The sequence below is a fragment of the Schistocerca americana genome, chromosome X (assembly GCF_021461395.2).
Source record: "Schistocerca americana isolate TAMUIC-IGC-003095 chromosome X, iqSchAmer2.1, whole genome shotgun sequence".
NCBI lineage: Eukaryota > Metazoa > Arthropoda > Insecta > Orthoptera > Acrididae > Schistocerca > Schistocerca americana.
Genome location: NC_060130.1, coordinates 789,977,100 through 790,005,047, shown reverse-complemented (window position 1 = coordinate 790,005,047; position 27,948 = coordinate 789,977,100). Strand labels below are relative to the sequence as shown.

Sequence of the window (27,948 nt, the reverse complement as noted above, 5' to 3'; positions counted from 1 at the left end):
TTTTATCTCATGAATTTGGCTGATATTAGCAACTGTGCCTTCATGATGTGCAGAAGGAATCAGCTTAAACAAATATTACCCATCATGTCTTTCACGTAATGTCCATGTAATATCGACGGAAAATTTCAGTGTTTTTCACAACACAATCAAAATGTTTTTAAAATGAATTTATATTTTACGGGTTAATAGAGCAGTCCCAAATTAGTCAACTGTGATATTCAGTGTACTAACAAATTTTCATTTTAAAGGACATTTTATTTGTAATGAGAAATAAAACAACATTTCCAATCGACACTGGATGTTGCATGAAAAATGTGATGAGAGAAATTTATTTGGTCTGACACCACCTGCACAATGCAAAAATAAAACTGCAGATGTCTTCCAGAACCCCAGAGGAAATTTACCTGATGAGTCTTATAAAACATCTCATGCCTCATAAGAGTTGTCAGGTACATATATGTGAGTGAAGTATAGACATAAGTAAAATTTAAAAAAATAATAAAAAATATGCAAATTTTTGAACAGATAAGCCATGAAACAGAAACATAAGGATATCAAAATTTTAACAAATCAGAAGCATTACATTTTACACATATAAGCAGTAACATAGAGCAACAAAACTCAAATTATACAGATAATCACAGACATTAAAAAAATCTGAAAATTGTTACACATTTAATTGACAATACAAGAACAAAATAACAGTTTTGATCAAAATTAAAAGTATTACTGATCAAAGATGTAATCAGTAACAGATGCCATCAAAATGTATTTTTTTCCAAAAATTCGTCTCTCAGTAAGATATTGATTCCAACAGACACATATGTAAGATAAAATTAGAATAGAGATACAAAAAAATTATTCTCTTAAAGAACAAATTAATATAATGAACGGAATAAAAAGTTTCATTTATGACTTGTCCTTTTTTATTAAGTCATTTAAAGATCATAATACTTACTGTAGTACGGGGTAAAATAGGACACCTTTTTTCATTGATACTTTCTCCAATTAAACTCAAGTATACCTATAAACGTTTATGCTCAAAATCCTGGTGCCTTTGTAGCCTGTATATTTTGTGAACATTTTCAGTTTAGTTTTCCATCTTACAGCCTTTTTAAATGAAATTTCATGTGTTCTATGTTATCCTACAGAAAGGGGTAACACAGGACATTGAGATTTTATTTTACAAAAAGCTGTTTTTTGCAACAGAAACGTAATGAAAGCTATTCAAAATCAAGTAATATGGAAGAAAAAAGAAATTTGTTTTATTTTAATATCAAGCATTGGCCATAAGTTAAAGTTTACATTGATGTGTGTGTGTGTGTGTGTGTGTGTGTGTGTGTGTGGTCTTCAGTCCAGAGACAAGTTTGATGCTGCTCTCCATGATACTCTATCCTGTGCAAGCTTCATCATCCTTCTGAATCTGTTTAGTATCTTCATCTCTTGGTCTGTTACCCTCTACGCTGCCCTCCAATACTAAATTGGTGATCCCTTGATGCCTCAGAATATGCCCTACCAACTGATCCCTCCTTCTAGTCAAGTTGTGCCACAAATTTCTCTTCTCTCCAAATCTATTCAATACCTCCTCATTAGTTATGTGATCTACCCATCTAATCTTCAGCATTCTTCTGTAGCACCACATTTCAAAAGCTTCTATTCTCTTCATGTCTAAACTATTTATCATCCACGTTTCACTTCCATACATGGCTACACTCCATACAAATACTTTCAGAAACGACTTCCTGTCACTTAAATCTATACTCAATGTTAACAAATTTCTCTTCTTCAGAAACGCTTTCCTTGCCAAAACGAGTCTACATTTTATATCCTCTCTGCTTTGACCATCCTCAGTGATTTTGCTGCCCATATAGCAAAACTTATCTACTACTTTAGTGTCTCATTGCCTATTCTAATTCCCTCAGCATGACCTGATTTAATTTTACTACATCCCATTATCCTCATTTTGCTTTTGTTGATGTTTATCTTATATTCTCTTTTCAAGACACTGTCCTTTCCATTCAACTCTTCTTCCAAGTCCTTTGCTGCCTCTGACAAAATTACAGTGTCATCAGCAAACCTTGACGTTTTTATTTCTTCTCCCTGGATTTTAATTCCTACTCCAAATTTTTCCTTGATTTCCTTTGCTGCTTGTTCAATTTACAGATGGAATAACATCAGGGATAGGCTACAACCCTGTCTCACTCCCTTCTCAACCACTGTCTCCCTTTCCTGCCCATCAACTCTTATAACTGCGTTTGGTTTCTGTAAATATCTTTTTGCTCCCTGTATTTTACCCCTGCCATTGTCAGAATTTGAAAGAGAGTATTCCAGCTAATATCGTCAAAAGCTTTCTCTAAGTCTACAAGTGCTATAAAGATGGGTTTGGCTTTCCTTAACCTAGCTTCCTCGAGATCAGCTTCAACCAGTTTTTCCATTCATCTGTCAAGAATTTGCGTTAGTATTTTGCAACTGTGACTTATTAAACTGATAGTTCGGTAATTCTCACTCCTTTCAGCACTTGCTTTCTTTGGAATTGGAATTATTATATTCCACTTTAAGTCTACATCTACGTCTACATCCACACTCCGCAAGCCACCTGACGGTGTGTGGCGGAGGGTACCTTGAGTATCTCTATCGGTTCTCCCTTCTATTCCAGTCTCATACTGTTCGTGAAAAGAAGGATTGTTGGTATGCCTCTGTGTGGGCTCTAATCTCTGATTTTATCCTCATGGTCTCTTCGTGAGATATACGTAGGAGGGAGCAATATACTGCTTGACTCCTCGGTGAAGGTATGTTCTCGAAACTTCAACAAAAGCCCGTACTGAGCTACTGAGCGTCTCTCCTGCAGAGTCTTCCACTGGAGTTTATCTATCATCTCCGTAACGCTTTCATGATTACTAAATGATCCCGTAACGAAGCACGCTGCTCTCCGTTGGATCTTCTCTATCTCTTCTATCAACCCTATCTGGTACGGACCCCACACTGCTTAGCAGTATTCAAGCAGTGCGTGAAAAAGTGTACTGTAGCATACTTCCTTGGTTTTCGGATTGCATTTCCTTAGGACTCTTCCAGTGAATCTCAGTCTGGCATCTGCTTTACCGACGATCAACTTTATATGATCATTTCATTTTAAATCACTGCTAATGCGTAATCCCAGATAATTTATGGAATTAACTGCTTCCAGTTGCTGACCTGCTATATTGTAGCTAAATGATAAGGGATCTTTCTTTCTATGTATTCGCAGCACATTACACTTGTCTACATTGAGATTCAATTGCCATCCCCTGCACCATGCGTCAATTCGCTGCAGATCCTCCTGCATTTCAGTACAATTTTCCATTGTTACAACCTCTCGATATACCACAGCATCATCCGCAAAAAGCCTCAGTGAATTTCCGATGCCATCCACAAGGTCATTTATGTATATTGTGAATAGCAACGGTCCTACGACACTTCCCTGTGGCACACCTGAAATCACTCTTACTTCGGAAGACTTCTCTCCATTGAGAATGACATGCTGCGTTCTGTTATCTAGGAACTCCTCAATCCAATCACACAATTGGTCTGATAGTCCATATGCTCTTACTTCGTTCATTAAATGACTGTGGGGAACTGTATCGAACGCCTTGCGGAAGTCAAGAAACGCGGCATCTACCTGGGAACCCGTGTCTATGGCCTTCTGACTCTCTTGGACTCTGGGTTTCACACGATCGTCTTTTTCGAAACCCATGCTGAGTCCTACAGAGTAGATTTCTAGTCTCCAAAAAAGTCATTATACTCGAACATAATACGTGTTCCAAAATTCTACAACTGATCGACGTTAGAGATATAGGTCTATAGTTCTGCACATCTGTTCGACGTCCCTTCTTGAAAATGGGGATGACCTGAGCCCTTTTCCAATCCTTTGGAGCGCTACTCTCTTCTAGAGACCTACAGTACACCGCTGCAAGAAGGGGGGCAAGTTCCTTCGCGTACTCTGTGTAAAATCGAACTGGTATCCCATCAGGTCCAGCGGCCTTTCCTCTTTTGAGCGATTTTAATTGTTTCTCTATCCCTCTGCCGTCTATTTTGATATCTACCATTTTGTCATCTGTGCAACAATGTAGAGAAGGAACTAGAGTGCAGTCTTCCTCTGTGAAACAGCTTTGGAAAAAGACATTTAGTATTTCGGCCTTCAGTCTGTCATCCTCTGTTTCAGTACGATTTTGGTCACAGAGTGTCTGAACATTTTGTTTTGATTCACCTACCGCTTTGACATAAGACCAAAATTTCTTAGGATTTTGCGCCAAGTCAGTACATAGAACATTACTTTCGAATTCATTGAATGCCTCTCGCATAGCCCTCCTCACACTAAATTTCGCTTCGCGTAATTTTTGTTTGTCTGCTAGGCTTTGGCTATGTTTATGTTTGCTGTGAAGTTCCCTTTGCTTCCGCAGCAGTTTTCTAACTCAGTTGTTGTACCACGGTGGCTCTTTTCCATCTCTTACGATCTTGCTTGGCACATACTCATGTAACGCATATTGATATTGTACGATGGTTTTGAACTTTGTCCACTGATCCTCAACACTATCTGTACTCGAGACAAAACTTTTGTGTTGAGCCGTCAGGTAGTCTGAAATCTGCTTTTTGTCACTTTTGCTAAACAGAAAAATCTTCCAACCTTTTTTAATATTTCTATTTACGGCAGAAATCATCGATGCAGTAACCGCTTTATGATCGCTGATTCCTTGTTCTGCGTTAACTGTTTCAAATATATCAGGTCTGTTCTTCACAAGAAGGTCTAATATGTTATTGCCACGAGTCGGTTCCCTGTTTAACTGCTCAAGGTAGTTTTCAGATAAAGCACTTAAAATAATGGTGGTAAATCTACTCGAAATATTTTCCAAATTATCCTTCAGGTGCTCAGCCACAACAGCTGCTGAGCCAGGGGGCCTATAGAGACATCCAGTTACCATGTCTGAGCCTGCTTTAACCGTGACCTTCACCCAAATTATTTCACATTTCGGATCTCCGTCAATTTTCTTCGATGCTATTGCACTTCTTATCGCTATAAACACGCCTCCCCCTTCACTGTCCAGCCTGTCTCTGCGGTATACATTCCAATCTGAGTTTAGAATTTCATTACTGTTTACATCTGGTTTCAGTCAGTCTGAGGGTATTTCACCTGTCTCATACATCTTGCACACCAGATTGAAGAATTTGGTCATGGCTGGTTCTCCCTAGTCCATCAGTAGTTCTAACAGAATGTTGTATACTCCTGGGGACTTGATATAACGTGTGAATTTTGATGTAAAATTACTAGTGATTTGCCATCCTGAGAATCTGTCACATTGCTCACCTCGTTGATTGATTACTGCCATCACCAATAATAAATCCTTGAAATGGCCTGGTGGTGACACTCTTCTTTTGCTTAAGAGGTGGTTGATCCTTACTGCTTCTGCTGGTTTAATTGATACTATTGTTGAATGTACCAGTGGTGTAGGCTGTTCTGCTTCCGATGAAGGTGATGAGTTCTGTGCTGCAGAAGATACATTTGAATCAGATATCAGATGAAGGAGGAAAAAAGGCTCAGTATTCTTGAATCTGCCTAATGAACTGAGGAAGTCTCACGTCTTACTGCCTAATGGTCTTTCCCTTGCTATTTAGATGTTATCCAGGGAATCTACACACAATGAATGTGAGTTCTTGAATGCTCAGCAAATCTTTTCAAACTATCTATTGGCCTTAGTGATTTCTTCATTCACAATAGAAGTGCTTTTAAGATCATGTCTGTGGGGAATCCGAAAGACAGTTACTGGCATTCTTACTGTAGAGCTCAAAAGTTCTTTCAAATTGTTAATGGCTTTGGATAATTCATTCTTGTAAACATCTTTAGTGCCTCCAATCATTACTGTATGTTGTAATCAACCCAAAAATACATTCAGCAACAGAAGAAGTGGTAAATAATGTTCTTGAAAGCATTATTGAGCTGTTTTCTGTGAATGGTCTCACTCTCAATTTCAAAAAGATACAACATATTCAGTTCTGCATATCTAGAGGTACTACCCCAGTGATAAGTCTAACGCATGGTGCAGAAATGATAACTATAGTTGAAACACCAAAATTTTTAGGTGTCCTTATTTATGGAATTTAAACTGGAAAAAACAGTTATTGGAACTCCTAAAACAACTAACTTCAGCCACATCTGCACTTTGACTCATTGCTAATCTTGGCAAGAGACAAATCAGTAACTTGACATATTCAGAGTTTTTTCATTCAATAATTTCATATGAAATAATGTTCTGGGGTAGCTCAACTTTAAGAAGTAAAGTGTTCATTGCTCAGAAATGTGCTGTAAGAATAATATGTGGTGCCCACCCTTGATCATTGTGTACACATCTGATTAAGAAGTTAGGCATTTTTCCCACTGCTTAAAAGAGTATTTATTCCCTCATGAAATTTGCTGTAAATAATTCACTGCAGTTCAAAAGGAACAGTTATGTACATAATTACAATAGCAGAAGAAAAAATAACGTTCATTACTCCACAATAAGTTTGTCATTGGCACAAAAAGGGATGTACAACACAGCCACCAATATTTTTGAACACCTACACATGGCATAAAATGTTTAATAGACAATAAAGCTAAATTTGGAGTCAAACTGGAAAAATTTCTTCTTGACAACTACTCCTCTTCTGTAGATGAATTTCTAATTTCGTGATGTGTAAAAGATAATGAGTAGGAATTATTAACTCATAAAACTATGGTAATATTATTTTAATGTAGATGATCAGCACGTATCCATATTTACATATGAATGTGTAATATTAATGTGAATGTGAATATGATTAATCACGCAAATAAAAGTAACAAACTAACTAACTCTGATTTATTGGCACTTATATATGACCAGTTGCTTAGATGAAGTGCCAATATTAGTAAGTACCTTACCATAAATTAGTCTCTAAATATGACAAGAAAGTGTTTATTCATAAAATTTATAACTATTATTTTGTTACTAGAACTCTGGACCACAGAGCTCAGAATCTCCTGGAAGTCCTGAGGAATGTGAAGAAGTTATAGCTTGTGAGGAAGAGCCAACTTTTTACCCACCCCATCCTCCTGCATATGTCTACCCAGGCTATATGTTTGGGCCCCCTGTGTTCAGTATGAATGGTAAGCTTTTTATCATATTTTGCATTTGTACTGAAATTACAGTTCTTAAAATGTCAAAGGTCCAGACTATTTTTTAAGAAAAGTCTTCTCTATTGAAAAACGCATTAGTGTGTTGTGTGATAATAAGTCAGATTTAAATTTATGTACAGTAAACTTGAGATAAGCAGTTATCATTACAAGGCTATGGCGTAATGAGAGGTAATAATTAGTATCATTGTAATGCCACTCATAAATGTAAGCCATTAAGACTGACAGAAATATTTATTCTCTTTCCCTTGTTCAAGGTTAAGAAGAACATTCTATAACAATTATCTCATGGCTAGACTTCAGGTATTCCACCATAAATACATATGCATACAAATATTTTCTGAATTTATTGGTGCTAGTTTCAGCAATACACTCCTTCTAGTGTAATGTTCATCCAGTGGGAAGGAGGAGGAAAACAGAACTACTAGGGAAGGAAAGAGCAAACATTAGCAACCATACATTGCAGTAGGTCATGTAAAAGATTCAGAAAGACGTAATAACAACTTGAAAGAACATAAGTTATATTTCCTACATCATTAAATTTTATTACTTTGAGATATAAAAACACACGATAACATAGAAAACAATGAAATCTAACAAAAACTGTAAAAATACCAATAATTGAAGTTAACTTGTGTCACTTTCATGGGCATACAAGTGATTGATACCTTAATTTGCAAGCAAGATTATAATGGTAAGTTTCCCCATGCCTACAGCATCTTCATGACAATGAGTCATTACAGAAAAGCACAGAGCACTGTACCAAAGTCATATGAAACCACAAGCCATAGGTGAAAAAGGAGGCATTGTTATCTTCTTTGCATGTTAGACACTAGTAATATTGTCTAGTTTTTATTAATTCATGTTTTTAGTGCCTGTCACAAAAAAATCTTCAAGGGTGTAGAACAAGTCAGATTATATGGTGACTATTCTTAAATTAATCTCTGACTGGCTATCAAAAAAGAAAAAAGAAATTATTTTTCTATATTTCATCTGTACTTACATGTTGACATTACTTCTTCATTTAGTCACTACCTGAATTCAAACTTGTGTCGTACCATGACACCAGGTGCTTCATCCCTTTATCAAAGAGTTATGCCAGCTAGTGCTTTAGCCAGTTATTGACAGCATCCTTCAGTTTATTATCAGTTTAATGAAGAGATGAAAGTTGGTTGGTGATAAGTCTGGACTATAGCAAGGATGCTGAAAAATCTCCCACCTATAATGTCACAGTTTTTTCTTTGATTAGTTTGCAGTATTTGGTCAGGTATCATTGTGAAGCAGAATGGTTCCTCCATTAATCATCCGATCCTGTTTGTTTTGGGCTGACCTTCAGAATTTCAAAAGAGTCTCACAGTAAACCTCTGCATGATAATTCTTTCAGTTTTGTGAATATCAGTAATACATCTTGTTGCCCACCTGGTTAGCCATGCTGTCTAACACACTGCTTTCTGGGCAAGAAGGCATGCCAGTTCCCAGCATGAATACGCCCTGTGGATTAGTGTCAAGGTCTGGTGTGCCAGCTAGTTTGTGGATGGTTTTTAAGGCGGTTTTCCTTCTGCCTCGGCACATGCAGGCTGGTTCCCCTTATTCTGCCTCAGTTACTCTATGTCAGCGATTGCTGCACAAGCACTTTCTCCATGTAAGCATACACCATAATTACTCTGCCACACAAGCATTTGGGTTACACTCATCTGGTGTGAGACATTCCTGGGGAGGTCCACAGGGGGCTGAACTGCACAATAACCCTGAGATGAGTGTGGGGCAATGGTGGGGTGAGTGGACTGCTGTAGCCTGTTGTGGGGTTATAAACCACTGAGGGCTACAGTGGGGCTGAAGCCTCTCCATCATTTCTAGGTTACCAGTTCCATACAATACAATTCATTTTGGTACACACTGTGTGCAGCACTTATGGTTAGCTAACATCTCAATGACAACGTTATTAGGGTTGTGCTTAAAATCTGAGGAACACCATCAGAAAATTCAGGTACTGCATCACAACATTTCATACGCACAGTTTTGGCAACATGTTGCATGAGTTCGTCAATCATAACTGATTGTCTTTCTTGATGACTTTTATCATGCACATCTGTGCAACAAACCATAAATTTTCTGCTCCACTTCTTCACAACATCATCACTGACAATCTCATCCTTATCCCTACACACAACACAGTCAATGATGAATGTTGGTGGCCCTGACTCCTGCTTGCAGGAAACAAATGACAGAACATATCTCACAACTAGTGGGAGACACAATAACACTCTTCTTTTCAGTCTGATTGCTGCTTACACATTGTAGAATGCAACAGAGAGCTGACTAACGCAATGTGACCTTCAAAGTCTCCTTTTCCACCCCCAAAATCACCTTGAAACTAGAGTCATTTGTTTATTTTAAATAGCCAATCAGAAGTTAATTTATGAATAGTTCTCATAAATTAATAAAATAGAAGCAGTTATCAAAATCTTAATTTGTACATGACATGCTCCCGCATCAGTACTGTTTACTACTTGTGCTTACATGAGTTGAGTTTCACAAAACAAAATTAGTAGGAAAAATTCTGCTTTGCAGGAAGAAAGGCTGCTGCTTCTACATTTATAATAAATAGCTTCTATTTGTTGTTTCTGTTTGTTAAATATTTACTTTAACGCAGTAACACTCATTAAATAATTAAATCAGTCTTGTGGAAACAAAAGAAAAAATTAAAAGACTGTGCACCTAGTTCACTTCTTTCCCTGCAGCTGATAGAAATTTGCAGATTGAAATATAATGATGTGATACTCGAATATGAACAGAAATATGGAAAAGTAGTCCACAAATAAGGTACACATGATTGGCTTCCTTACTCATGAAATACCAACTAAAGACTGTAATATTTTACAGTCATACACATGTTGTGACCTCAATGCTCTGCTGTTTATAGAATTGTTTATATCAGGCACATACATTTTCATTTCTGATAGTTGCTTATGGAGAGAATGAGATTTTCACTCTGCTGCAGAGTGTGCACTGAGATGAAACTTCCTGGCAGATTAAAACTGTGTGCCGGACCGAGACTCGAACTCGGGACCTTTGCCTTTCACAGGCATGTGCTCTACCAACTGAGCTACGCCCCATCCTCACAGCTTTACTTCTGCCAGTATCTCGTCTCCTACCTTCCAAACTTTACAGAATCTCTCCTGCAAACCCTGCAGAACTAGCACTCCTGAAAGAAAGGATATTGCGGAGACATGGCTTAGCCACAGCCTGGGGGTGTTTCCAGAATGAGATTTTCACTTTGCAGTGGAGTGTGCACTGATATGAAACTTCCTGGCAAATTAAAACTGTGTGCCGGACCGAGACTCAAACTCGGGACTTCTGCCTTTCGCTGGCAAGTGCTCTACCAACTGAACTACCCAAGCACGACTCGCGCTCTGTCCTTTCTTTCAGGAGTGCTAGTTCTGCAGGGTTCACAGAAGAGCTTCTGTAAAGTTTGCAAGGTACGAGACGAGATACTGGCAGAAGTAAAGCTGTGAGGATGGGGCGTGAGCTGTGCTTGGGTAGCTCAGTTGGTAGAGCACTTGCCCATGAAAGGCAAAGGTCCCGAGTTCGAGTCTTGGTCCGGCACACAGTTTTAATCTGCCGAGAAGTTTCAGATCCTTATGGAATTTTCTATTTATTTTTATTATTAGATATGTTACTTATTAAATTGAAGAAATTTTATGTACTGCTGCTTATTACTGTTTACCACTATTGTTGCACCATGTACAGTTTTGTTATTTTTCTGATGCAGCTTCATTTGAACTAATCGTCTTTCATCCTTTTCATTACCTTTTGCGTACCACTGACTACAGGTTTCAACAGAACTTAAATCCTTATTACTGTTTGTCAGTTAAAGATGTACAAATGAAGGAGGGTTATGTAAAATTGTTTCAGGTCTCACAATTCAAGGAGGTCCTCCACAGCCTCCACCTACAGAAGTAATTTCTGTGAAGCATCACAAAAAAAAGCGCCGAAGGAGAAGACATCAAGGAACTGTAAGAAATATTTTAAATCATTACAGTGGAAGTCCCTTGCATTTTAGCTTAAAGTGGCATTGAATTATAGGAGCACTCATACTACAAAAATAACATGTCCTCAGATACTGTTCAGCAAACATTGACTTTACTAGCACAACCAATACAGAAGCACATGTGAATCATCAGCAGTTGCCAACCATAAACAAAATCAAAGAAGGGGTTTTATGCAGATGCACTGCAAAGAGTGCACTGTCTCAATTACTGATTGTATCACTCTCACACAACCCCCGTCCTAAAGTGCAGAGCATCAGAGATATCAGGGTACTTGAATTTGACCTTGTGGTCTGCACATGTGTGGATAGCCAGTCAAGGTAGACAATGCCTACAGTCCCATGGCACAGCTGACCAGAGATGCTGGGCTCACAGTTCCTGTCACAGGAGCACTTGAGGACATTGGGGAAGTGTTGAAAGATGTCAAAAGCACCCAGGCAGATTTGTCCACTTGATGGAAACATTGGTTCTCTTTCCATGGAGAAGAATGTCCATTCTGTGTGTGTCACATTGTTAAATGGGGTACAGGCCATCATATGGAGGCTGTAGATTGCCCACATGGAGCATGAAATAATCTTCGCAGTGTGTTTACAGAGCTGTTGCATATGGTTGGATAAATTTACCTTGTCAGAAAGTGGAGCGGGTGCTAGAAATTCTGCTGGGATGTGTAGTGGTCCTCTGCTGACAAGCAACCGATGTCAGTCTTCAGTACAGTACATGGACCTAACAACACCAGTGGCAATGTGTGCTTCCAGAAATCTTGTTTGCAGATCAGTGTGACTTTAAGATCTGCTGCCGCCTTTCCACCACACCATTACTTGCCGGCTGGTAGCTTGTGGTTCAATGGTGCTGAAAGCCACATGACTTCAACAGTTCCTGGAAAAGTGATGATTCATATTGATGCTCCTGGCCAATGGTAATGGAAAAGGGCCACCTGAACTATGCCACTCAAGTTCCAGTAAATGCCCATGTCATTGTCTCCATGGAAATATTATTGATCGGGATGACCTCTGCGGACTGAGTGCAATGGTCCAGTGCCATAAATAAGTGCCTATAACCCTCATAAGGGGAAGGGGCCTGACCAAATCAATGTGGAAATACCTGAATCACTCTGTTGATGTTGGGAATTGTCCCACTTTGCTGCATTGGCACTGGGTACAAGTGCATGCCCAAGCCTGTGAGCCTTTCTTGATTGAAGGGCACACACAAAACAGTCCATCACCAGTTTCACTGTGGAGTTCATTCTAGGATATTCCAGATTGTGGATGCAATGGAAACTTGGGTGTAATGTACAGTCATAGCCCAGTAGTAGAGGCATCACACTATATTTTAGCTGTGCTGCATGATGCTTCCAGTAGTTGTAAACACAGGCTGGATGAGTCAGTTAACATTCTCTGCAGCTGTGAGCCAGAAAGCTGGGCACTGGCAGTTTCTACACATTTCAATGTGAGGTTCAGTCCACTAATGTGTGAGAAATAGTCTTCCACAACATTGTCAGCTCTGTGGGTGTGATGGATGACCATAATAAAGTGGCATATGTACTCAATATGGTGAGGAGCACTTGTCATTGACTTTCTGGAAAGCTGCTGCAATTGGTTTGTGGTGAGTGAAAATAGTGACAGGTCTGGCCTCTATAAAGGGGTGGAAATGTTTGATGCTCTCATACATTGTGAGGAGTTCCAGCAAATTTGAGTGAACTGTAGTCTCTGTCAGAAAAAAACTCAATGGGCACCAATGTCTGTTCGCTTTTTGATGGAGTGCTGTGCTGATCATGCACTGGCTGGCATCCAATGTTATGGCCAAATGTGCTTCAGGGTGGGATGTGCAAGGGCCACCACACCAGCTGGGCAGTTTTGCAGTTCCTAAAGGCAGAATTTATGTTGAAACTTCCTGGCAGATTAAAACTGTGTGCCCGACCGAGACTCGAACTCGGGACCTTTGCCTTTCGCGGGCAAGTGCTCTACCAACTGAGCTACCGAAGCACGACTCACGCCCGGTACTCACAGCTTTACTTCTGCCAGTACCTCGTCTCCTACCTTCCAAACTTTACAGAAGCTCTCCTGCGAACCTTGCAGAACTAGCACTCCTGAAAGAAAGGATATTGCGGAGACATGGCTTAGCCACAGCCTGGGGGATGTTTCTGCACTCCGCTGCAGAGTGAAAATCTCATTCTGGAAACATCCCCCAGGCTGTGGCTAAGCCATGTCTCCGCAGTATTCTTTCTTTCAGGAGTGCTAGTTCTGCAAGGTTCGCAGGAGAGCTTCTGTAAAGTTTGGAAGGTAGGAGACGAGGTACTGGCAGAAGTAAAGCTGTGAGTACTGGGCGTGAGTCGTGCTTCGGTAGCTCAGTTGGTAGAGCACTTGCCCGCGAAAGGCAAAGGTCCCGAGTTCGAGTCTTGGTTGGGCACACAGTTTTAATCTGCTAGGAAGTTTCATATCAGCGCACACTCCGCTGCAGAGTGAAAATCTCATTCTAGAATTTATGTTGTTTTCAACAGAAGGGGGCATTTGCCACTTCTGACATCTCCAGTTAATGTGTTGGTTAGAGGTGTCCAAATGGCAGCAGTTCAGGGAAGATGGCAATGATAAAGTTTACCATTCTGAGAAACTTCCTGAGTTCTTTGTAGTTCTGAGGTTGAGAGAAAGAACGTAACATCTCCAACTTCTCCAGTAAAGGGGAGATGCCTTGGACCAACACTCTGTAGCCAAAGAAAGTTAAAACTGGTTCACTGAGCATGCAGTTTCCTTCATTCAGCATGCCTCCATGGGTACTTAGCCTGCTTTGCACTTCATTCAGATGTTTGTCACTGTCTTTGGCATTTTCTGATAACACCAAAATGTCATCAAGAGAAGCAAATCAGTGAGCTGGCCTACGCCAGACAGAATACACTGCCAAGTCTGGGCAGCATTTTTAAACCCAAACAGCCTAATCAAAAATTCAAAGTTGGGTAATCATTGCAGTCTTTGATATGTCTGGCGTTGCCATAGATACCGGATTGTAACTTTTATGAAAATCTGACTCACTGAAAACTTTTCTGCTGATCAGTGAATTTGTGAAATCCTGGATGTATGGCATGGGGTATCTGTCTGGAATGGTTCTGGCATTCAATGCCTGATAGTTGTCACAAGGATATGATGAGCCTTTTTTTTATGCATGAGGTGTAGAGGACAATAGGTTTCAGATGGGTGCATGACACCTTTTTGTAATATCTTGTAGAAGACAGCCTTGGTCTCATGTAGATGGTCAGGCACTATTTTGTGATCGCATGAAGAAACTGGCAGATTTGCCATATGTGGTGTACCATTTTGTGTCTTACCACACCCCTATCTGTCATAGGTCATAGTGGCTTGGAGGCTATAGCAGATGGTGAAGAAATAACTCCTGTCTGTTCTGCTGTGATCCATTCTGTCAAGTTTTGAGCAGCCTGAAGGTTGGACACAATTTCAAAAATAGTAGCTTCCACAACTTTGTTCTGTCGATATAATTCATTCGTTTCACAACTATTTGCTTCAGCCTTCTCCTCCAAGTTAAGGATAACTGATTCCAGGTTCTTGTGATACTGCTCCCACCAGATTCTGTCATCTGCAGGATAGGCTTGTGAGGTTGTCTTTCCTGCTGTCGATGCAGGATGTCAATTGTCCTTTGACTCTGGGAATAATCAGTCCATTGGCTGTATGAACAAGGCGGGCATTGTGCAGTGCAAGTCCACAATCAAAACGTTTTTCATAAGGATATTGGCACTTAGAATGGGTTGGTCAGTGTTGGCAAGCACAAAGGTAGGGAAACAAAATTAGATTTATATATTAATACCTTCAGCTGCTGACGGGCATTGATATATATTAAAGGGGACAGGTAAAAATATGTGCCCTGACTGGGGCTTGAACCCAGGATCTCCTGCTTATATGGCAGACGCTCTACCCATCTGAGCCACCAAGGGCACAGAGGACAGTGCGACTGCAGGGAATATTTCATGCACGCCTCCCACAAGACCCACATTCTCACCTTATGTGTCCACACACTACATTCGTAGTGTCCCTACCCAACACACTCATTACTCATGGAAGACATTCTTACCAAGTCCCGTAAGAGTTCAGGTAATATATATGTGCATCCGCACAAAAGAGGTCATGACTGGTATCGCCAGGACTACACTCATGCTCATAAATTAGGGATAATTGCAGAATGTGGTGCCACACAGTGTGGCACTACACAAAACTGGTGCTAATAGCATAGGCACATAGGGAACAAACATGACACAGATCTGTATGTCCACAGTATTGGTGATAAGTTCAGAAAACCATCCCAAGATGCATGTGCTACAAAACGCCACTGTTTCCTGCGCATGTATGGGATATGATCACCATGCACTCGTACACTGGCTGCACAATGGGTTGGCATACTCTGGATCAGATGGTTGTGCAGCTGCTGGGGTATAGCCTGCCATTCTCGCACCAGTGCCTGTTGGAGCTCCTGAAGTGTCTGTACTCCTCCATGATGGGAGTTCGGAGGGGCCGTGCATTATCATCCATCGGGAGGAAGGTGGGACCCACTGCACCCCTGAAAAGGTGGACATACTGGTGCAAAATGACGTCCCGATACACCTGACCTGTTACAGTTCCTCTGTCAAAGACATGCAGGGGTGTAAGTGCACCAATCATAATCCCACCCCACACCATCAATCCACGACCTCCATACAGGTCTCTTTCAAGGGCATTAAAGGGTTGGTATCTGGTTTCTGGTTCATGCTAGATGAAAACCCAGCGAGAATCACTGTTCAGGCTATACCTGGACTTGTCCGTGAACATAACCTGGGACCACTGTTCCAATGACCATATACCATGTTCTTGACACCAGGCTTTAAGGGCTCTCTTTTGACGAGGGGTCAGTGGAATGCATCTTGCAGGTCTCCCGGTGAATAAACCATGTTCATTCGGTCATCTGTAGACTGTGTGTCTGGAGACAACTGTTCCTGTGGCTGTGTAAGGTCTCAACAAGGTTACCTGCAGTACTCCATGGCCATCTGCAGGCACTGATGGTGATATATCAATCTTCTTGTGGTGTTGTACACTGTGGGTGTCCCATACTGTAGTGTCTGGACACGTTTCCTGTCTGCTGGAATCATTGCCATAATCTTGAGATCACACTTTGTGGCACACGGGGGGCCCATGCTACTACCTGCTGTGTTTGACCAGCCTCCAGTCACCCTAGTATTCTACCCCTCATAATGTCATCAATATGTGTTCTTTGAGCCATTCTCAACACACAGTCACCAATAGCACGGCTGAAAATGTCTGCACACTTACTTGCTGCACTGTCCTCTGACATGCACCATCACACCTCTGCATATGGGGACTGCTGCCAGCACTACAGTGCGATGACCACAGGTCAGTTGCACTGCATGGGCATACCTCGAGGTGATTTAAACCCACAAACTGTCCACCAGAGCATTGTTTCACCATGTATCAGCATTATCCTTAATTTATGAGCATGAGTGTAGATACTTATATGGATATGGTGTCGGAAGGTATTAATATGTAATTCTAATTTCGTTCTAGACAGCTGCATGTCATCAATGGTGTCTGTCCTTTTGGACATGTCCGAAAGAACAGACACCATATCCATATAAGTATATAGTTCTGGAAATACCAGCCATGACCTTCCTCTTCTGTGCGGATGCTCACATATTGCCCAAACTCCTATGGGACTTGGTAAGAATGTCTTCCACGAGTAATGAGTGTGTTGGGTAGGGACACTTCGAATGTAGTGTGTGGACATATAAGGTGAGAATGTGGATCTCGCGGGAGATGTGCATGAGATAGCCCCTGCACTCGCACTGTCCTGTGTGCCATCTGTGACTCAGATAGATAGAGCATCTGCCATGTAAGCAGGATATCTCGTGTTCAAGTCCCGGTCAGGGCACCCATTTTCACCTGTCCCTGTTGATACATATCAATGCCCATCAGCAGCTGAAGGTATTAATATATAATTCTAGTTTCGTTCTAGATGGCTGCAGGTCATCAATGGTGTCTATTTTTTTGAACATGTCTAAAAGAACAGACACCATATCCATATAAGTACAAAGGTAGAGAGTTCATTGTCAAACACCATTGTTTTTAGTCCATATGTTTGTATGGCAGTGTGACTGACTGCTTTCAAGGGAGCTGTGCCGGTGTATTTGGCATCCGGGAAGTCTCTAACAGGCACTGTGCTGACATCTGACCCAGTGTTGACTATAAACATCAGCCCTGTAGAGTGATCATAAATAAACAGTTTTCATGATGCTGCACGTCTGACAGTTGCTGGGGAAGTCAACTCGCATACTGTAGCATCATTTTTAGTTGTTCACAGCTCGCGTCTTCCAACACCGACCCGTGGAGGTAGACGCTGCTTGTACACTGCTGGGGAAAAAAATTAGTACACCTTTTTACAGGTTTCCATTTCACTTAAGATTTATTGTTGCAGCAATGCATATGGAATATGTGAAATGATTGCATTTACAGATCAATAGCAGAAGCAGTTCTTGGGCATCAGGTGTTGACCCAGGCTGAAACACCCATATTAGCGCATAGTGTAGCATTCATGGGCAGCAATGTGGGCACTGACTCCGGCATCCACTGAAGCATGTAGATAGCAAATTCTGTCCTGGGATACATTATAACACACCTGCTCAACCTCTTCCTGTAATTCTATAAGAGTTAAGGACTGAGGAGTCACATGAATCACTTCTTGTCCCATCAACACTCACCAGGTCTATGTCATAATGGCAAACGACCATCACTTGCATGCAGGCAGAATCTGCTTTCATTGCTGAAAGCCTCAACATGCCATTACATCTTCCAAGTGATCCCCTGACAACACCAGTCAAGCTGTGCACATCGATGCTGTGGTATGAGTGGAAGATGAGCTACATATGTGCATGCCCATAGTCTCACTGCTAATAACCAGTTCACAGCTGTTCATGTTGATATGTCTGGGATCGCAAGCCCTTAGATCTAAGCTGTGAAAGCTGTATGATCTGCCATTGCTGCCCCAACAATGCTACAATCCTGGTGGGCATCTGTGCTGTGTAGATGTCTAGAACTTTGTCTACAGGTGTGAGAATGTTGCCATGACCAGTGATACCAGCATCATTGCACAAGTGATGCAGCACATCCAACGTTTGTGGCAACTCTCCAAAAGGACCATCTTGCCATGCAGAAGGCCACAATTTGACCTCTTTTAAACTCACTCAGGTGGCTGTAGGAAGCATGAGAGCATATCTGTGGCATAGGTGTCTGCGTGCTTGTCACATTTGCACCACACAAAGCCTTCTGGCTATGAGCATTCCCTATTAAAGGGGAGTCACAGATGGCGCTCTGGTAGTTATTCCACTATGCTATCTGTTGGTGGATGATGTTGAAACCATTGTCAGTGGCATATGCTGTCAAGAGAATAAAATCAACATCGTCTTTCCAGGTGTACTATTTTTTTTCCCTTGGCAGCATAGTTGCCATGATCTGTTGTTTCTAAAATAGATCTTGAAAGTCATTTGGAGGAGAACATGTAACTTTACAGTTCATAGCTTGAAAACCAAAAAGCCTGTGGAATCAGCAAAATCCTGTTGGGTTGGTTTCATGACATCCTAGTTGTGGTGGGTGGTCAGTTTGTATGGTCAAGCCATCTGCAATTGTGTTTCACAGTTCCAATATCTGAGTTGTTTAGTCAGCTTCTTCATGGCAGCATAGAGAGATCAGAAATCCTCAGTGAAGCTTGGTGGTTGATGGTCAGTTGTAACTGTGCTTCTTGGCAGCTCCATGTCAGCTGCGTCTGGCAACACTCAGTGCTCTACATGGTTGTGGCAGCATTTGAGTCCATCAGGCCATGTGCTCTATCAGCCACTTGCAGAAACTTACATAATGGCTGACTTTCATGTGCAGTTCAGGTTGAATGCACATGCAGAGGCCGTGCGGTTAAAGGCGCTGCAGTCTGGAACCGCAAGACCGCTACGGTCGCAGGTTCGAATCCTGCTTCGGGCATGGATGTTTGTGATGTCCTTAGGTTAGTTAGGTTTAACTAGTTCTAAGTTCTAGGGGACTAATGACCTCAGCAGTTGAGTCCCATAGTGCTCAGAGCCATTTGAACCATTGCACATGCAGAAGTAAATATTGCTGCTAAATGTGTAACAGCAGAACATCCAAAAGAATGCTGTAATCAATGATAGCACATAAGTGTCACCAAAAGCAATCAGTTAATGCACTGCTAGTGGTAAAGAAGCTGTGTTAGTCACTGACCTGATGGCTTCTTGCAGAAAGAGGTCAACACAACTTTGAGGGTGCTGTAGTCTTGCAGTGGGGGAGGGAGAGGACAGCAGGTATGTTAAACAATGTGTAAAATAATGTCCAACACCACCATAGAAGCACATTGATCAAAGCTGTAGATCAACAACATAAATTATTCAAATTCATCATATATTTGATGTTGTATAAAAATATTCTCCACAATAGCAAACCAAATATTTGGCTGTTTGAATACGAATAGTGGTACCTGGATTTGTAATTGCCACATTGGTAGGGCGGTAGAGCTGTTGAGTGGAAAGTTTATAGCTCATGTGATTGGTACCAGCACACATGATTGAACTGGGAGTATGTTCACCTTTGGTTTGATGTCACACTATCCTGCTGTCTTTTTGTGCAAAACAACAACGTATGGCAGTGGCACCAAATCTGATGGCACAACTGGCATGAGTGATCCCATGATATGACAACTGGTATCAGCATGAGGTGCATAATTCCATGGAAGCAGTGACATAGAAGGGTGTTGTAGAATGTCAGTCTCATTCTTGATGCCATGGATTGCACTGTCAGTAGTGCACAGTGGGTTATGCATGGGTGACATGCCAATATGTAACAAAGTGACCTATGGATTAATGAACTGTTGACTACCACATCACTTTAGTTCCAGGGTCACTGCTTATGAAGGACAACATAAACAACATGTACATGGATACTGTACACAAAAAATTGACTTTATTAGTGCAATTAATACAAAGCACATGTGAATCATCAGTGAAGACCACAGAAAATGAAATCAAAGAATGTAATTTTATAAAGATATGAGGGTTGTAGCGTTAATAGTGGCAACTATTTATTTACAGTTCGTACAAAATAGATATGTGTTTCAAAGTTTTACTGACCTTCAAAGTAGTCATCAACATTGTGTATAACCCATTGCCAGTGATGTGGAAGTCATAGGATACTCTTAGCAGTGCCAGTTGTGTTGATACCTCGAGCACGTGGTCTATTGCCTGACGAATTTGTAGCAGTTCTGAAGCGAATGTCATGAAGCGTTTCCTTCAGTTTAGAAATCGAGTTGAACTCACAAGAGCTTCAGTCAGGACAGTGCAGTAAGTGGTATAGCACTCAGCAGCCTCATCAGTCAAACAAATCAGTAACAGCTTGCACTGTATGTGCTAGAGCATTGTCCTGGAAAATGATAGTCATGTCCTGCAGAAAGTGTCATCATTTCTGTCTCTAAGCTGGTTGTAGGTTGTGTTCCAAAAATGAACAGCATAGAGACAGAAGTGATGATAGTTTTTGCAGGACCTGACTGTCATTTTGCAGGACAGTGCTCAAGCACATACAGTGCAAGCTGTTACTGAAGTGTTTGACTGATGGGGCTGCACTCCCCTAACATAAGCCCTAATACGTTCAACTTCATTTCTAAACTGAAGGAAACACTTCATGGCATTCACTTCAGAACTGCTACAAATTTGTCAGACAATAGACCGCGCTGCTGGAACTCTCAACACAACTGGCACTGCTAAGAGTATCCTATGACTTACACATCACTGTTGACAGGCCATACACAATGCTGGTGACTACTCTGAAGGTCAGTAAAACTTGAAACATGTTCTGCCTTGTACAAGCTGTAAATAAATAGTTGCCACTATTAAAGTTCCAACTCTCGTATGCTGCAAACAGTGCACTGTTGATTATCAGTTGTGTTACTCCCACAGAATAAATTTTCTCATAAAATTTTATTACTATCCCATACAAATTTTACACAATAAAGAAATAAAAACATATTTTTACTAAAGAACATGGAATGAGGGCTAATAGTGGCGAAGGAAAAGTTGCAAATAAATTATTTTACTTTCATTCAAAAATGCTTCTTAAACTGAAAACAAGTCTCTACTTCTGTGTAGCCTTCTTCTGTTGCATAAAAGTAGTGTTGTAAGCAGTGCACCTCACTTCTACTGTTGAGGTTCCTGTTATAGGCAGACTAAACTTGAAAGCTGATGTGGTGAGCAAATATTTAAAAAAAATGTCTACATCTTGGACCAAGTCCAAGATACTCTTGTCACAATCTACATGTATTGCCACACTCTGAAAACCACATGAAATGCACTGCAGAAGGTGCTTGTCATTGTACTAGTTACCAGGGCTTCTTCCCATTCCATTCATATATGGAACCAAAATGAATTCCCCTGTGTATGCTGTAATTAATCTGGTCTTGTCCTTACAAACCCATGGGAGTGATGCAGAGATGTTGTAGTTCATTCCTAGAGTCATCATGTAAAGCTAGTTCTAGAAACTTTGTAAGTAGACTTTCTTGGGATACTTTGCTTCTGTCTTCAGGCATATGCCAATTCAGTATCTTCAGCGTATCTGTGACACTCTCCCATGGATCAGACTAACCTATACCCTGTGTGCTGCCCTTTTTTGTATTCATTTGATATCTCCTGTTAGTCCTACTTGGTATGAGTCCCATACACTTCAGCAGTATTCTAAGATAGGTCACGCAAGGGACTTCCAAGCAATTTCTTTTGTAGACTGATTGTATCTCCCTACTCTTCTATCGATAAACCAAAATTTTCCACCTGCTTTATCTACGACTGAGCCTATGTTGTCATTCCACTGCATATCCCCACAAAGTGTTACACCCAGGTATTTGCATGAGTTGGCTACTGTAGCAATAGAATACTATGTTTCCAGTTACAAAACTGCTTATTATTACTTTGATCATAAAATATGAGAGAAACATGAGACTCAGAAGGTTAAACACTATAGACAAGCATTTTCTGGAATGAAAGCTTAGCAAAATATGTGTTTTGAAAGCATATCAGTTTCATTCCTTCCCATATCATCATTTTATTCAGTGCAGACTATTCATATGCTGCATTAATGGCAGAAAGCAACTCTACCCTGACACAGTTGATGTTTCATAAATGTCATTACTTCTACATGTAAGCACTACGAACAATTAATAGTGTGTAGTGAGACTAGCAAGTACCTATAACAAGTCATGTGGTTCATTGCCCATTAATGGACTGAATGGTTATTGAGGGATCATCTGTTTGCTACAATGTATTTGTCCCTTCCCCCCTCCCCTGTACCATGGACCTTGTCATGGTGGGGTGGGTTTTGTGCCTCAACAATACGGACAACCATACCATAGGTGCAACCACAGTGGAGGGGATATCTGTTGAGAAGCCAGACAAATGTGTGGTTCCTGAAGAGGGCAGCAGCCTTCTCAGTAGTTGCAGGGGAAACAGTCTAGTTGATTGACTGATCTGCCCTTGTAACAGCACAGTCTGGATGATTCGACATGCTAATAACTGAAAGCAAGAAGAAACTACTACCGTAATTTTCCACTATATGGTTAGATGTTGATTGCCTCCTCTTGGGTAAAATATTCCAGATGTAAAATAGTCCTTTATATGGATCTCTTGGTGGGGACAACTCAGGAGTATGTTATCAGGAGAAACAAAACAGACATTTTATGGGTTGGAGCATGGAATTTTAGATCCCATAATTTGGCAGATAGGTTAGAAAATTTAAAAATGGAAATGAACAGGCTGAAGTTACAACAATACTATGAAAAGGACAGAGTGCTACTCACAGAGGAGACACTGAATCACAGACAGGCATAACAAAAAGGCTGCCAGATATTTTAGCTCTTGGCCAAAAGGCCTTTTTCTGCAGCAAAAAACACAAATTCTCTCAAGCACAACTTACATGCACATGACCACTGTCTCTGGCTGCTGTAGCTGGACTGTGCCTTAACTATGCTTGATGGGAGCGGCAATCGAGTGGTGGGGGTAAGGAGAAGGCATGGGCAGGTGATGGGGAAATTGCAGGGTGGGGAGGGCGAAGGCATAGTGCTGTTTGTGGGAGTACTCAGAGATGCAGTGGTGACAGGATAGGGGCTGCTAGGTTGCAGTCTTGAGGGGGGTGGGGGGAATGGGAGAGAGGAGGCAGGTGGAGAAATCGGGAACAGAAAAAGAACTAGTGGTTGTATTGGTGGAACAGTAGGCTGTGTTGTGCTGGAGTGGGAGCAGAGAAGGGGATAGACAAGTGGAAGACAGGGACTAGCGAAGGTTGAAGCCAAGGGGTTAAGGGAACGTAGGATATATTGCGACAGAAATTCCACCTGTGCTGGTGTTGGTAGGAAGGATCCTGAACATGCAAGTTGTGAATCAGTCATTGAAGAAAAGCACATTATGTTGGGCAGCATCTTCAGCAACTGGATAGTCCAGGTATCACTCAGTCACAGTTTGTTGGTGACCATTCATGCAGACAGCCAGCTTGTTAGTGATCATTCCTACATAGAATGCAATACAGTGGTTGGAGCTTACTTTGTAGATCACACAACTGCTTTCAAAAGTAGTCCTGCCTTTGATGGGACAGGAGATGCCAGTGATTGGACTGGAGTACGTGGTAGTGGGAGGATGTATGGAACAGGTCTTGCACCTAGGTCTATTGCAGAGATATGAGCCACAAAACAAGAGGATTGTGAGCAGGGGTGGAGTAGGAATGTACAGAATATTCTGCAGCTTTAGTGGGCAGTGGAATGCCACTGTGGGAGGTTTGCAAAGGACAGAAGGTAGGACATTCTTCATTTCAGAGCATAAAAAGAGGTAGTCAGAACTCTGTTGGAGAATGTGATTCAGTAGCTTCAGTCCTGAGCAGTACTAAGTTACAATGGGAGTGCTCCGTTGTGGCCAGATCATGGGTATGTGGGAGGTGGTAGTTGGCTGGAGAAACAAGGCAAAGGAGAACTGTTTCTGTACAAGTTTGGGTGGTTAATTTTGGTCTGTGGAGGTCTCAGGGAGACCCTTGGTATAAACTCTAAGGGGAGGGGGGGAAATTGTGTACCATGGAGGATTTATCCTTATGGGATGGAAATTGATAGATGTGGTGTACATGTACAGACAAACAAATGACTACAATTTCAGACAAACTGGCTGATTTATTCAAGAGAAAAGAGCTTCACAAATTGAGCAAGTCAGTAGCCCATTGGTCCACTTCTGGCCCTCATGCAAGCCGTTATTCATCTTGAAACTGATTAATAGAGTTGTTGGGTGTCCTCCTGAGGGATATTGTGCCAAATTCTGTCCAGTTGGTGTTTAGGTTGTCAAATCCAGCAACCTCACTGGCCTAAATAGAATTTGGCAAGCACAAAGGCAAGCAGCAGGAGCGCATTATCTTGCTGAAATGTAAGCCCAGGAAAGCTTGCTATGAAGGGCAACAAAAACACAAACACTTGGTGCCTTGATATCAAACTGTCCCCTGTTTACTATCCTTGCCAGCTGTGCAGTGAAACTGTGCTGCAGCATCACACATTCAATGAGATGTAGAATATTGTCATCATGCCGCTGTACTGTAAGGGTGCCATGGGTGACAACCAAAGGAATCCTGCTATGAAGTGGAATGGCCCCCCAGACCATCACTCCTAACTGTTGTGCCGTACATCCCACCACTGTTTGGGATGTTTCCAGACACATCTTGGCTAGTCATTGGGCTCAGCTCAAAGCAAGCCTCATCACTGAATTCAATTTTACTCCAGTCAATGAGATACCAGGCCATACACCACTGCAAACAGGCACTTTGGTGTATAGAAGTCAGTGGTAGTCAGTGCAAGGGGCACTGGGAGCTCCCCCCCCCCCCCCCCTCCCTTTCTGTGAGCTGCCTATTAATAGTACTACTGGTTGCTGAAGCACCAGCTGAATGTCTGATGATAATGATGAATCTGGGGCTCTGAGTGCCCCCATAACAACTACTCAGTCCTCACATTCTATTGTCTCCCTTCATCGACTGCTACCTTCTTGAAGCTATGTTCAGTGGCATCACTCCTATTCAAATGTTGAATAATTCAATGAGTACTCAAACCAGCTTCTCGAAGCCCAACTACACATCCTCTTGCAATGCTGACAACTGTGTATATTCTTCATGCTCCTGTCCGTGAGGTATAATTGCTATCCAACTGAGTACATGGACTGAAATTCACAAACACTTGGTGCCTTGATATCAAACTGTCCCCTGTTTACTATCCTTGCCAGCTGTGCAGTGAAACTGTGCTGCAGCATCACACATTCATCCAACAGCCACCAATTTGCAATTTCGCATTTTCCTTGTGTGAACATAACTTTGTGCCCTATCTCCATAACTTCTTTGAGGTGCATATTCTTTTTTTATTTTATTTATATATTTATTTATTGTCTTATAGCATATTTGCAGAGAGACTGTTCATTACTGTAGATGTGATGACCATGGGTGGCTAGGTTGTATGGAAGGGACTTCTCAGCACGGAAGATGGCAGCTGTCAAAGTGGACATATTTCTGGTGTTTGGTAGCTTTGATTTGGACAGAGGTACTGATGTAACCATCCTTGAAGTGCAGGTCATCATCAAGGAAGCTGGCTTGTTGGGTTCACGAGTACCACGTGAAGTAAGTGGTGGAGATGGTGTTGAGGTTATGGAGCAATGTGGACAGGGTTTTCTCACCCTCAGTCCAGATCATGAAGGTGTCATCAGTGAACCTGAACCACGTGAGGGGCTTGGGATTTTTGGGTGGCTAGGAAGAATTAGGTACCCATTGCTGTACAATGTATTTGTTTGTTAGTGATATCTTCGAAGAAGTAACTGTGGGTGAGGACATAGTTGGTCATGCTTACCAGGAAGGAGGTCATAGGTCTGGAGTCAGTTTGGCACTGGAAAGTGTAGTGTTCAATAGCAGCAAGTCCATGGGCATTTGGGATGTCAGTGTAGAGGGAGCTGGCACCAACAGTGATCAGCAGGGCCAATGTCCATTCCTTGCTACTATTGAACCCTACCTTTCTCAATGCTCATATGTCTCAAAACCTGCAATGTCCTTCCTCGTCAGCAAGACCAACTATATTCTCATCCACAATTATTCTCCTTTGAATGCAACATCCACAAACAAATCCATTTTAGAGTGATGGCCATCTGCACGGCACTATCATATGCCATTCTATTCTGGGAGATCTAGATGAATCCTTCCTAACCACCCAGAATCCCAAAACCCTCACCTCATTCAGATTCATTGATGATATCTTCATAACTGGGAGTGAGGATGGGGACAGCCTGTCTACATTCCTCCAGAACCTCAACACCTTCTCCACCTCTCACTTCCCCTGGTCCTTCTCAACCCAACAAGCCACCTTCCTTGATGCTAACCTCCACCTCAAGGATGGCTACATTAGTACCTCTGTCCAAATCAAACTTGTCAACCACCAGCAATACCTCTGCAATGACAGCTGTCATCCTCTCCACACCAAGAAGTCCGTACCACACAGCCTAGCCACCTGTGGTCATCCCATCTGCAGACATAAGCAGTCCCTCTCCTAATGTACCATGGGTCTCATGGAGGCCCCCACAGACTGATTTTTTTTTAACCACCCAAACTTGTACAGAAACTGATCTCCTGTGCCTTGTCTCTCCAGTAATCTACCACCTCCCACATACTCACTGCCCAGCCACAAAGGAGTACTCCCCTCATGGCTTATTACCACTCAGGACTGGAATAACTGAATTGCACACTTCACCAGGAACTCAATTACTTCTTGCCATGCACTGAAATGAGGAATATCCTACCCAGTATCCTTCCCAATACTTCCACGGTGGTATTGTTCCACCAACCAAACCTACGCAATATCCTTGTCCATCCCCGCTCCACCCCTGTCCCCAACCTCTTGTCTCAGTATTCATGTACTTGCACTAGACCTAGAAGCAGTACTTGTCCCATTCATCCTCCCACACCACTTACTCCACTTGCAGGCAGGCATCTCCTATCCCATCAACGTCTTGGCTACCTGTGAAAGCCATCATGTGATCTATAGATTAAGCTCCAACCACTATGCTGCTTTCTATATGGGCATGACAACTAACAAGCTGTCTCTCTGCATGAATGGCCACCAACAAACAGTGGCCAAGAGACACCTGGATCACACAGTTGCTGAACGTGCTGCCCAACACAACTTGCTTCTCTTCAATGACTGTTTGACAGTGTGTGACATTAGAGTCCTTCTTACCAATACCAGCACAAGTGGGAAATCTGCTTGCAGTATATCCTATGTTCCCCTAACCTCCATGGCTTCAGACTTTCCTAGTCCCTGTCCTCTACTTACCTGTCCCCTTCCCTGCTCCTACTCCAGCACAACACAGCCTTCTATTCCACCAGTGCACTCACTAGTCCTTTTCCCCTTCTCTATTTCTCTTTATTCACATCTGTATGCCCCCACCCTCAAACCTACCCTATCCTGACCATGTCCCTGCAGGGTCCCACATACAGAACTAAGCCTTCTTTTATGCCACTCTGCTGTACCTCATCCCTGCCCCATGGCTCCTCCTTACCCCACCACCAGATTGCTGCTCCCATTGGGTACAGTTATGACTCAGTCCAGCAACAGTGGCCAGACACAGTGGTCATGTGACTG

General features: G+C 41.8%; 1 protein-coding gene and 1 non-coding gene across 3 annotated transcripts in view; one reads left to right on the top strand and one right to left on the bottom strand.

The window, feature by feature from the left end:
- Positions 1-27,948, top strand: part of LOC124555251 — a 532,173-nt gene that overhangs the window by 480,190 nt on the left and 24,035 nt on the right. For both annotated transcript variants that reach the window (XM_047129116.1, XM_047129115.1), the window contains exons 6-7: positions 7,003-7,156; positions 11,099-11,199. In XM_047129116.1, the coding sequence (XP_046985072.1) occupies positions 7,003-7,156; positions 11,099-11,199 (255 nt within the window). The remainder of the gene's footprint in view (positions 1-7,002; positions 7,157-11,098; positions 11,200-27,948) is intronic.
- On the bottom strand, positions 15,096-15,170 carry Trnai-uau. Its single transcript has one exon. It is a non-coding gene; the product is annotated as a tRNA-Ile (tRNA).